General features: G+C 39.3%; 1 protein-coding gene across 4 annotated transcripts in view; it reads right to left on the reverse strand.

Annotated features, from left to right (window-relative positions):
• Window positions 1-13,246, reverse strand: part of pard3bb (par-3 family cell polarity regulator beta b) — a 212,230-nt gene that overhangs the window by 138,989 nt on the left and 59,995 nt on the right. For all 4 annotated transcript variants that reach the window (XM_044216505.1, XM_044216503.1, XM_044216504.1 and 1 more), the window contains 3 exons: window positions 8,858-8,928; window positions 3,378-3,461; window positions 2,120-2,245 (listed from right to left, as the gene is read on the reverse strand). In XM_044216505.1, the coding sequence (XP_044072440.1) occupies window positions 2,120-2,245; window positions 3,378-3,461; window positions 8,858-8,928 (281 nt within the window). The remainder of the gene's footprint in view (window positions 1-2,119; window positions 2,246-3,377; window positions 3,462-8,857; window positions 8,929-13,246) is intronic.

Genomic DNA, 13,246 nt, shown 5'->3' on the forward strand with positions numbered 1-13,246 from the left:
TCACAGGTAAAAAAATAATAATTTGTGGGCACAAATGACCAATTTGTGTGCATAAAGTATAAAAAATTGTACCCCCTATATCAGCCAGCAATCATAGTAGTAGTAATGAGGGACCCATTGATGTTATTCTGCATGTAAATCCAAGGGTTAGGGTTAGCTTCTGTGAATGATGCACTTAAGTAAGAATGGTTTTTAAGTAAGTATGAGTGTGTGTGTGTTTGGGGATGGGTGGTCAATCCTTCGTCATTCTTCTGACACAGGATTTGCATACAGAAACCATTAAACACACACCATGCTGAATGATACTTCTAGTGATTTTCACTGTACTAAAATAAACAATATAGTACAATGAAACTAAATGTGAAAGCTGTGTGTGTTGATGTCTATACAGCGTCCATTGTGCACAGATGATATCATTATTGTTCCTGACTGGACAACGTGTGCAGGCACATTTGTGTAAAAGAGATATTCTAATGACGCAGGCTACCTCAGTACAGCTGCCAAGCTGGGACAATGGAGGTGTGTAAGTGTGTGTGTGTGTGTGTGTGTGTGTGTGTATGTGTGTGTAGACATGGCACTAACAGTGATCAGTGGACTTTTAGTGGCCTACTTACACATATTTCAATGGACCAAGCTACACATCTCAACACAGCTGCCATGACAGAACAATACTGGCAAGAGTGTATGTGTGTGTGTGTGTGTGTAAGATCACACTCAAACCTGGCAATATTAAGAAATGGCCTATATTACATACAAGATTAAAGGCAAGCTTGTTTTATTCATATTGAAATTAGTCCGCATTTGTTCACATGTATGGATATGTGTTTGAAGTTTGAATGTGTATGGGTGAAAAACAATGCCTGCGTGTGCATGTGTGTGCGTATTGGTGTGTGAGTGAGTGCAAACAGGACTATACACCTGTCTTTGAACAATAGGTGCAAACCTCTCTGGTGATAATCCATTTACCTACAGTACAGCATAAAATACCTCTCATATAATCTCATTACAACACTGAACGCTGGACAAGGACTATTGTGTAGACTGTATAGACATTGTAATGTGCTGTAATCATTACAACATCCGCATCAGTCCTTGTAATCTGTGGCAATCGTTTTTACAGGTGTGTCTTTTGTCATTTTAATGCTCTGTAATCATGTTGCATCCCCAAATACTCTCATGTTAATCTATTTCTTTTCAGGTGCACCAGTCGTACAGTAAGCAAACTCTATTGAGAAACATCTGGTCTCGAACGAATCTTGAACAAATCTTTCCTTAGAGGAATGAGGTGGAACGAGCAGACACACAAAGGCTAGCTCTAGCAGACACGCGCACACACACATTTGGGAGCAACGCTCTCCAAACATCTGCCAAGTGTCTTTTCTGTTGTTCTCTGTGATGGCAGTGCAACAGTGATATAAACCCTCTGACAATGCAAAGGGAAAAAGGATACACAGAAGCAAAGACTGACTTCAAAAGGTTTTAGATATGATATGCATCTACTCATATAGTAATACTACTATTGATACTGTAGGGGAACACATCTTTGTATTTGCATTTTATTTACTTTAATTTAAAGCCCAAATGTATATTTTTAAAGCTCAGCTTGTTTTCTCACAGTAGCAATGCAGACAGTTTTGGTTCCCATTCAACTGTATTGTATTCTGGTGGAGACAGAAACCTCAAAGAGAAACATATCAAAACATGGCTGCATGGCTACACACCACTAAATGTAAATGAGATTTTTTTATTTTTTCATTTTCCAAATTTGGGTAAACTGAACAAATAGGACATTGATCCATGCATTAAATTAAAATCATGGATTGAACATATATTATAATTCTAAGATGGAAAATTAAATGGTCCTGACTACATAAGCATGTATCTGTATGTGTGTATATATGTATATATATATATATATATATATTCATGTTATCAGAAAAGCAAAATGTGAGAATTCCAGCACTGTGTTGTAATATAATACATTAGAAATATTGTAGAAACAGCCACGTTTATTTAGTTTTCTAATATCCTTAGGACATGCTTTTGCAGCTATGAAACTCACCTCAAAGGCATTTTTTGACCTTCTAGACTGAACACTCACAAACAGCATTGCACTCACTGGCTAAATGTCTTGTCCATGAGGTCAGTGTGGTTGATCTTGACGATGCACTCATCCTCTTGAAACAAGCCCTCCTTTCTTGAACGACTCTCCTCCTCCACTCCACGAATGTACAGACCAAGAGACCTGACAGGAGAGTGAGCAAGGAGAGAAAGGGAGGTGAAAAGATGTTCCCATCACTTCAACTTTTTTTTTTAAAACCTTGCACACACAAGCACACACTTTCATGAGTGACTTTCAGTGTTTGTCCCAGAAGACTGATGTGTCTGATGGAGTAGCCCACAGAGACCGTCCATATGGTTTACTTAGACACGGCTATGTCTGATACTCCCCGTAACTGTCTGCACGTGTCCCGTTGTGGATTTCTATCAGTGCTATATGATCCACATTAACTGATAAAAGCCAACCTGGGAGCACAGTGGTCACAGGTTGGGAGAGTAAGACAACATCACAGACAAGCACACACATTAACAAGATTTAAAGGAGAGCAGACATGTATATTAACACGTAATGAAGAGACAGATATAAAGGTATTCAAATTTACAGACAGCCAGTAAGATGGTAGGATAAACTGAAAGACTATTTCAGTACGCTCTTTCCTTAATGGCTACTGTTGCCTCACCAAAACCCAGTGATAACACTGACACACAAAAGACTTCAGCTGCAAAACGATGAAACTAGGTTAAGAGGTGAAAGGGATGATGGTAAATGGTGGCAAGAAATGGAGGAGGTGTTTAGGAAACAACAGAAAAAAGAAAGAAAGGGAAAAGAGAACAGAGACAGAGAGGAATTTAAGGAGGAGATTGGCAAGGTCAGGTGAGTCATGAGAACAGACATAAAAACTCATCCTGGTTTCCTTTAGGAAATCCCCATCCTCTGTCTGACTGTCACACACCCAAAGAAAAGCCCTGCATAGCTGAACAATTTGTCTGTCTTTTCTTCTTTTTTCCATTGTGTGTGTGTGTGTGTGTGTGTGTGTGTGTGATTGCTATATTTGTGTACTGTAGTGCCAGGGTCCAGAATTCCTTACAAGTGCAGAACAAGATTACGAGGATATAACACTAGAACATACTGTAGCTGGTAAACAGACAAGACTTTCTGAGGTTAAAGGGCAGAATCAGGGCTTATACAGATGGGTATCTGTTGTTTTGGTGGGCATTTGTGTGTGTGTGTGTGTGTGTGTGTGTGTGTGTGTGTGTGTGTGTGTGTGTGTGTGTGTGTGTGTGTGTGTGTGTGTGTCTGCGTGCACACAACTCACCGTCCACTGAGTGATGAGCTGTAAGGAACCACATGGATGCCCAGGGGACTGTCCTCTCCCAGGATCTCCACTGTTCTAGTGAGGCTACACATACACATACAGTAGAACACACAAATACACACCACAAAAATCAAATCAGTGGGAGGAAAAGGATATTGTATAATGTAATATTAGTGTGCTACAATACAATGCAGGTACAAGTTCTGCCACATGAAAATAAAGGACAGCTTTGACTTTGGCACAACCACTGGAAAATAAAATTGCTGCTAATGTTGGACAAGAGGAGTGAGCATAAAATAGGTCCACTGTATACTTAAAAAATGTTGTACTATTCTGTGTAACTATGGAATAAAATAAGTGCTGGTGGGCGCATTTGAGCCCATTCACAGCCTATCCTCACCTGTGCACCCGGTCTTTCTTTACTTTTCCTCCCTATTTGTTATAAGAGTAGCGAGGCTCCTTTAAGGAACAGGGCAGTGCGTAGTGAGTGTGTGGGGATGAGCGAGAGAGAGAGAGCCCAGCCCTAATGGGAACTCTGTTGACTATCTAACACCAGTCTATCTCCCCTTTTTAGTGGTTCTGTTTGCTTCCAGAGACACTGCATAATGATTAGCCAACCAGGGACAAATCTGTGACACAAGCTAACCTTACTGTAACTGGAAAACACACAATATGAACATAAAAACGTCTGATCAATCCTCCTTTACACACTTATGCACGGAACATAAAACATGATGTAGAGACAAACTGAGGAAGTAAGAAAGGGACCATAACACAGAGAAAGACAAAAAAGCACGATAACAGAGTTGTAGGCAAGGTCTCACACACAAATACAAATGCGTACAGACACTAGAATAGAAACAGTGAAAACAGTGTGTCTCCTGAGGACAAGTTTGAAAAGCACTATCTTAGATTGAGACATCACTTTCCATGGGTGTTCATTGTGCTAAAAATACTTTTTGTCAAGGACTAATCCATGTCTGGGAACCCAGCCCTTAGAGAAGGGAATGCCGACACTCTATTCAAAGTCAACAAAACTACAGACTGCTGTGTGTGTGCGTGCGTATGTTTGTCAAAACGTTTTTGTGCCATTCATCTCTATGGGTTTCTTCCTCTCTTTCAATCGCTCAATGGCTCTGTCTAGTTTGGGTTGTTCAAGTGTGTGTCTGCTTTACATTCTGTTTGTGTTTTAATGTGTGTGCGTGTTGAAGTCTTTGTTTGTTTGATTAGTTTATCTATCAGAGCACAGCCATTAATCCTCCCATGACCTTCTCCCTGCTCCCTGTGTGTGTTTTTTTATAAGTGAGTTTGTCTGAACTTAGTTTTGCACTCTTTAGTTCTATCCTCCTCTCTCTCTCTCTCTCTCTCTCTCTCTCTATGTCTCTAACTCTGCTCGTTTTGTCTCCCTCTCTCTCTCTAGACCATCCATCCATCCCTAAACCCCCATGAACTGATAGCAGTACAGATGCTGATAAACTCCAGTGAGAGGGTGTTTGATGATGGTGGGTGGTAACAGGGGAGAGATGCAAAGTGCAAAAACAAGTTCTCCCTCTCTCTTTGTCTCTGTCTCTCTCTTTTCCTCACACACATACACACACAAAGCTGATGCTACCTCCTCGACACTCAGCAAATTTGAGTTAATCCAGACAACAGGAAACAAGGGACTGCAAGAGAGGGGAGGAGAGGAAGGCAAGGACAGAGGGATGAAAGATGGAAGAGGGAGAGTGAAAATAAGGAGGAAAATATTACATTTTTGCACGTTCATATTTTGCTTAGTTTTTGTTCATTTTAATTGGCAGTTTGACTGATGTGCACTGGTGGAAAGCATTGTATCATTTCCTATTAAGACTGGTGACTGCTTGTCAGCTATAAAGATTAGTATAGAACATACTGTATACAGTTAGTATGTAGTATGGATTTGGGACACAGAATAAAAGTTAACAGCTGCTCTCTGAGGCTGTCCTTAGGCACAGCAGTGCTTTGAGCTAAATGCTAATGTCAGCATGCTAACATGCTCATAATGACAATGCTACATGCTGATGTTAAGCAGGGGATGTGTTCAGCATCTTAGTTTAGTGTGTGAGAATGCCTACATTTGCCAATTAGCAGTAAACACAAAGCACAGATAATGTTAATCTCATTAGTGTTGGTCAGAAACCAAAGTATTTAAAACACTTTAATTTGGACCTGATGGTGGTGCAAGTGGAAAAGTCAGGGGGACATCAATGTCATTAGGATACATTGTTTGGTAACCCTGGATGTCTGTACCAAAATTGGCGCCATTCCATCAAGTAGATGCTGAGATATTTCACCAGGTCATTGACAATTTCGACCTGCTGATGGCAGTAGATGAAAAGTATCACCAAAGTCAGTGGGATTCATCCTCTTAGGACCAAAAATGTCCATAACATTTTTTATGTCAACCCATCCAATAGTTGTTGCGATATTTCTGCCCGGGCCAAAGTGGTGAACAGACTGACCAACACTGCCATCCCTAGATTCATACCACCAGCTAGGCTAAAACTTATACGGGGTAAATAGGGGAAGAAAAGAAGAACACAGTAAGGGAGAAAAAGGGAAAAGAAGGTAGGAAGTGAGGGAGGTCTAGAAGCAAGACATAGTGAAATGAAGGGAGGAGGAGGCACTGAATTAATTAGACAAGGCTAATGAATAGCATTAATATGAGAGGAAAAATACCATCCACCCCTCCCTCTATCCCTTCCTGCTGCTGTGCCTCTGATCTCTAACACTCCCACTAGAACACACACACACAAACACACAAGCACTTGAGATCCATTTGCGTTTCCTTTTTTATTTTTGTGTGAGATGTTTGACAGGCTGCATCACTGCAAAAAACTGAAGTGGGGGTGAGAGAGAGACAAAATGGGTGAGACTTGAGAAAAGAGAGAGGGAGAGAGAACAAGAGACAGAGAAAAAGAGCCAAATGCACAGAGTGGGAGAGAAGCAGAGAGAGATGAAGAGAGCAGGTGTTCTCTTTATCCACCTGCCACTTCACTGATCCTCACTATGAAAGACAGAAACACAGAGGAGAAATAACAAAAAAGGACATGCATTACTAAACCACTCTCTTCCTCTCACTGTATTTCACCCTCTTCTTTTTTATCATCTCCCTCTCTCTCTCCTTTTCTCTCAAAGCTGGTCTTCAAAGTGCAGAGCAAGGAGTAAAGGGAATACAAACCAGTAAGAATGCACAATACTGCTAAAGGTAAATGTATGCAAATACAGAAACACATTTACACATGAAACTAAAAAATACTGTAAATAGTTTGTGTGTGTGTGTGTGTGTGTGTGTGTGGGGGTCTATACAGCATAGATCTTTTATTAATGTTATTAATATTGCAACTGAAATCAATTGCTTTTTCAGTCCACTGTATGGTGCTGAGAGTTTCCTGGTGAGGCCAGTGGGATTGGTAGAAAGTTAACATGCTGACAAAGTTTTCCTTTGAGGACATATTCTGCAGGTGAAAAAAGGTAATAAATGTTATAGCAATACTCAGCATATTGCAAAATGTTTAAAATTGCAATAATATCGCATTGTGACTTAAGTATCGTAATAATATCGTATCATGGGACCTCTGGTGATTCCCACCCCAACTAAATAGTAGTTATTTTATGAATGAATGAGTACACAGCTTCATAACATAAATAATAATAAAGAGAAGGTATACTACGTTAACTGCTCTATGTTAAAAAGTGAGAGGATAAAGAGTACCTGGAAGATTATTATACATTGTGTAAAGCGCATAGAGGAAGGGAGGGAGAGGTGGATAGATGAATGGACCCAAGTGTCTCAAAATCATCACAACAGGGATCCTCGCTGTTGATAAATAGAAGTGTTAGGTCCCAAAATAACATATAAATAAGCTCTGTTAACCCTGGAGAATCCCTTACACATCCAGTTTGTCTTGTGCATGCAGTGAAACCTATTTACCCTTTCTACTCCTAGCTTCTAAAACACAATACAGTGCCTTATTTCACAAAGAAATATAACATGCTGGCAATGCTATTTCAATAAACCAATTTACAGTAAATCTGTTTCCCTGTATAAAAAGCACATTTTGATTCAAAGGTAATGAGTTTTCCAGTGACCGTGCTATGTGGTTAAAATTATGATGAGCCATTACTGTATTTATAGGTGTAGTTTCACACTCAAAGGCGCACACACACTCACACACAAACACACATACAATGAGGACCGCAATGTGCATGGAAACATACACATCAGCAGAAGCTCATATACAGCCACACACACACACACACACACACACACATTCATTTAACGTATGCTTTACTGTTCCAATATTTATGGCTGCATTCCTTTACTCATTTTGGATTTTTTTGTAATTTCAAGGATCGTTTCCTCGCCGACCACAAAAACCATTACATCACTTTTACATTACTCACAGATGAGATGGTTTGTGTGTGTGAGTGTGTGTGTACATGAGAGGATATGTGCAAAAAAGTTCTTGAGAACTAACTGGCAACTATACCACGTGATACCAACATCATTATACTATTGGCTCACAAGTCTTGTTAGAATCAGGAACCAAACGTCAGACATCTCACACAGAGATAAACAAAACATTCATTTTGGACCGTGAAAAAAAAGTGACACTTTTATTCCACACTGTTCTAAATGTGGATGTATTATTTTTTTTAAATATTCATCTACATAAAAATGTTATCAACATAACCTTTAAGTTAGTTAGCAAACATCTTAACCTAAGTTTAACCAAAACTTGGTTCTAACCAAGCCTTACTCTGATTATTCATAAATAGATTCATAGGAGCTTAGTATATTGTTGTATATGTCTGTTACAGGAATGGTAACTGTCTGTCCTCATTCTGTGTTAGAACGCATGACCCTGCCCCCACTTCCCCCTGCCCCACACACTGCCAAAATAAGCATACACACACGGTTCAAAGGCCCACAGGAGGGCTTTCTGCACCCCTAACACTTAATTAAGCTGCGCTCATTAGTGTATGTATGTGTGTTATGTGTTCAGTTGTGTCCGCCTGTATAAAAAAATAAAAAACAGATGCAAGTATGTTTGTAGCAGTTTATTTTTGAGGCCATGTGTGTATGGCAGTCTACACATATTTGTGTGTGTGTGTGTGTGTGTGTGTGTGTGTGTATGACCCTGACCCTGTTTTGGGAGTCTTTTGTAGTGGGATAATGATAGAGCTTATTTACACTAACTATATCTGCAAGGGCCTTGATGTGGATTAGAATACAGCTTTAATGAAAGGAAAGTAGGGCACAAACACAGGCACATGCAAAAGCTATCCTCACAACTACATAAAACACAGCATCCTAAAGACAGAGAGATAGAGTCACTTATTGAGACCATTTTATCCAAACCCAATGCTGGAGTTTGTTAAGACACAGATGTAGCACGATGAAGTGAATGTATCCCCATCAAACGGCACTTCAGTACTAGAATAACACACAAACTAACCTGCCACTGAAGGTGTGTTTGCCATGGGATCGGTCTACCCCTACTGGCCTCTCCACAGCAGGACTGGCTGCCTGCAGAGAAAACACACAGAACACCTTCCTGTCAGTCAGTGAATGGCATTTGGAGAACAGACAATGAAAACAACAACAAGCTTCAACAGCACATTCAATCTGTCCGTGGAAGTGGAAGACATAATGGATGGACAAAAGAAAAGATAACGTGGATACTGAGGACATGCGGATGAATTAATTAATAAACAGCATAAATAAACAAAAAGTTTGTGAATGAGTGACTAAGTGGAGGAATTAAGGAACTCCCCTTGTTTTGATTTTGGCTTTTACTCCTGAAATCCTGAGCTCATCTTTGCAATTTGAAAGACAGGGGAATGCATAAAGGGAATAAATGAATTGATGAGTGAAGTGATGAGTGAAGGAGCTGCTAAATTGATGGATGGATGATGTACAAATAGCAATTAATATGTGAAGGCAAGAAGACAGTATTGTCAAGCAGTAATAAATAACACTGTCAATGGGCATGGCAACTGAGAGACAGAGATAGAGAGGTGTGAGAAAGAACAGTGTAAATGTGAGCCAAGGGAGCTGTAATAATTACTTAATACAATGACATAGGGCTTGCACAATTGTATGTATGTGTGTGTGTTAGAGACACAGAGAGGACAGCTCCAAAGGGACAGGCCCAACGGGGTGATGAATCATCTAATACTCAATATATGACCGTAACAAAGTATCACTGCTATATATGTTTGTCCACAGAGTTAACACTGTATCATGAATATCTGTGCAGTTTAATACAATCAGACACAAAAGCCCTGCAACAAATCCCACCTTTGTAAAGCTTACAAGGCTTTCAGACATTTAGCTTATAATGTTTTTTCAGTTTTTAGACACTGTGAAGAAGAAGTATTGATTTAATTGGTCTATAGAGACCTAAAGTCCTGATGTCACCTCTAGGCCAGCTGCTTTTCTACTAGCTTCTGTATTCCAAAGCAAAATCATTGAGAGGTGCTTTCATCTTTTTGAAAAACATAAAACATGTTCCTGGGGTTAACTATGCATATTCTAATATAAATAAGAGTCTACAACAACACTTGCATTTAGAATTAATTAAAACAATTGCTTTGTTAGCATACAAACTTCAGATCCATTGAAATTTTACCAGCACGTAGCACACATAATGCATCATCATAAATGTTGATTTCACGTAACCATGATATCCTTCAATGCTCTCCTCTTTCCAACTCTTAGCTGTTTCTACGCCGTTCGGCCCTCTCGATCCTGCTAAGGTTACAGCCATGTCAGATTAGCCGCGGACACTCGACTCGGCCCTTCTGTCGGGCTGGTGACGTATGGTCGTGGGCTTGTGAAAACAGTGTTCATTGAAGACAGCTAAAAACAGAAATATTGGGTAAACAACAATATTGTAACTTTTTTTTAAATGTACCATCCTTATCTAGACATATGGAATGAACTGCCCAACATACTATTGAGAAGACTGTTACTCTTGGTAGGCATGATATAGTGAATTGCATCATATTCTAAGGTCTACCCCAACACCTTACAATGTAATGCAATGCAACACATCAAGACGACAAACTACGGCTCCAAGAACTGAATCACCACCTCCACCACAGTGTAAACAAAAACTGAGCATTAGGCTTGAGTTTAGGTGTTCATGATATTTTGTTCAAACCAAAATTATATGCATTAGGATTGCTTTTAGATTATATAATTTGCAACTGTAGAATTTTGTTGGAAGTTTTAAAAGCATGCATACTATGTTCCTGAAATCTACATTATAACTGTGATTGATATAAGGTTTGCCCAGACTCTGATCAACTTTAAAAGCTTGATTTCAGTGTATTTTATTTCTAAATCTAAGTCAATTTAAATAATATGTAAAGCACTTTGGAATTGCCTCAAGGATGAATTACGGCCATTATATAAATTTGCCCCGTCTTGATCATTGTATCAGAATATCTGGCAAAATAATCAGAGTTACCATTCCGTCCTAATCTGCATATGTGTCTGCATGTTTATATGTGCATGTGGATATCTGAGCTTAGGCGTGCACTCTGAGTACACATGTTTGTGTGAGCATATGCAGACTAACATACACAGGTCAATAAGGCTCAATGTTAGTAGCAGGCACTAATGGACTCTAAACATGACCTTTCACCTTTGACCTCTCACCCTAGTGCCATATGACCTATACCACCTGTCAGAGAAGGGGGAGAGGGAAAGAGAGAGAGAAAGAAAAGAAGCAGCTGAGAGCAAGAATGAAAGTAATGAAGAGAGAAAATATGAGAAAGATGTCAGAGAGCTGAAGAGATCCAGGCTGGGCCGAACAACAACAGCTGAAGATGTGAAAAAGGAAAGGACGAAATAATCAGACACGGCTGATGAGACAAGTTGGATGAAGGTGAGATGAGACTCACCAGTGAATGACAAACTGCAGATACCACATGTTTGGGGTTGGGTGGCTTGGAAATCAATTAGTCTGGCCTAGCTGCAAATGTTGTCATGTAAGCTTAATTACTAACAGGATGACAGGTAACATTAATTATCCTAACCTCTTTGTCATAACAACAGCCACTCATACATTAATTGGAAGGTCTTTGGTGCTTAATTGTATGTCTCATTTAATAACTGCAAGTAGAAATAGTCTCTCTCTATCTCTCTATCTCTCTCTTTGGAGGAACATATTAATTACAAAGGCCAGCAATGCATGTTACTTATCAAAGGGTAATTTAGAAAAAGTAAATGAATCTGAACAAATAAATGTGTGTCATTATTCACATTAACCTTACAATATCATAGATACAGTAATATAACAAAATGATTGATGCTTGCCTTATGCTTTATTTGAGAAGAAATCAAAAATATACATTAAAACAGTTTTTAGAAATATATTGAGGACAACTGCAGGGTAAAAAATGTATACATTAGTTTGCCAACCTTGGTCAGCTCAATCAATACTTGTGAGCATTAGTGGCCCTGCAAAAACTGGAGAATAGAGAAGCAGAATTTCCATTTTAACTCAATGATGGATAATCCTACATTGAATAACTATGCTTATAATAAATGAGCCGAAAGTATTTAGTCTTCTCTAATCTAATAATTGCAAAAAGCAGATAAAAACAGTGAACCTTTAGTGATATTACTAATTACTGAATAACCAATCAAGCTAAGTGTTCCCTGAAAATGCTCCAAGAGTGAGTATGATAAATTAATTAGTGATGCATGCTGGAAAGTTTCTGCCTATGTGTATTTTGTGAGTGTGTGTATGTGTGTGTGTCTGTATGAAAGTGATAAACCTAAGGTAATCTATCTTGAAATATCTCTTCGAGGATGTGGAAGTGAATATGTGTTTTAAAACAGTAAACAAAAAAATGTTTAAAAATATAGCATAACACAAATTTGTAATTTTGTTAATTTGTTGGATTTGACAGGATTCACTTCTTTGTAAAGTGTATCAGTATAAGGACGGATGACACAATGACAATGGGACATGTTTTTATGATTGCTTTGTTTTTTTGTTTTGAGTTACTGTTTTGTTACGGCATTGTTTAGTACCTGTCAGATTCATTTGGCATACTTAAAAAGTGAGTTCAGTTCTCTATTTGTACACAGTCACTGGGGAAAGCACAAAGAGGAAGAGGAAAGGTGCAAACACGTTCACATAAAAACCCTGTATATATGCACATGTACAGGCATACAAAATTGATTCACTGACAAACATACGTACATGAAGGCTAGCAGTACAAAAGCCATGACAGACACATGCAGACGAACATGCACATGTGCACACACACCCAGGTGTAGCATGATAAATAAGTGCTGTACTGCCTTATTATCCCCAGTAGTATTCCAGGCAAGAACAAATACTCCCAGCCTGAGTAACACATTGTAATTGACCTGCAACCCTGTGTGTGTGTGTGTCTGTGCGTCGGTGCATGTGTGCGTGTGTGTGTGTGTGTTGTAAGTGTGACAGAAAGCGAGAGAGGTAAAGAGAGGTTTTGTGGCATACTGTACTTATTTGTGCCTGGCATTTAGAACTGAAGAGCTGCACCAGTAAATCTTTCTGGATTGAAATTAAATAAAGAGAGGGGACAGAGAGTAGGAGAAAAGACAGAGAAGAAAGACAGAGAATTACTGCAAGAAGAGTACTTTCTTCCCCTCATCGCTCTCACCAAAAGGCCAAGTGACAATTTGAACAATTACCCAGAGCCATTACCTCTATCTGAACCTGGCTGGTTGAGAAGAGACAGACCTATGAGCGAGTGACTAAGTGTGTGTGTGTGTGTGTGTGTGTGTGTGTGTGTGTGTGTGTGTGTGTGTGTGTGTGTGTGTGTGTGTGTGTGTGTGTGTG

This window comes from Siniperca chuatsi, linkage group LG12 (genome assembly GCF_020085105.1).
Source record: "Siniperca chuatsi isolate FFG_IHB_CAS linkage group LG12, ASM2008510v1, whole genome shotgun sequence".
NCBI lineage: Eukaryota > Metazoa > Chordata > Actinopteri > Centrarchiformes > Sinipercidae > Siniperca > Siniperca chuatsi.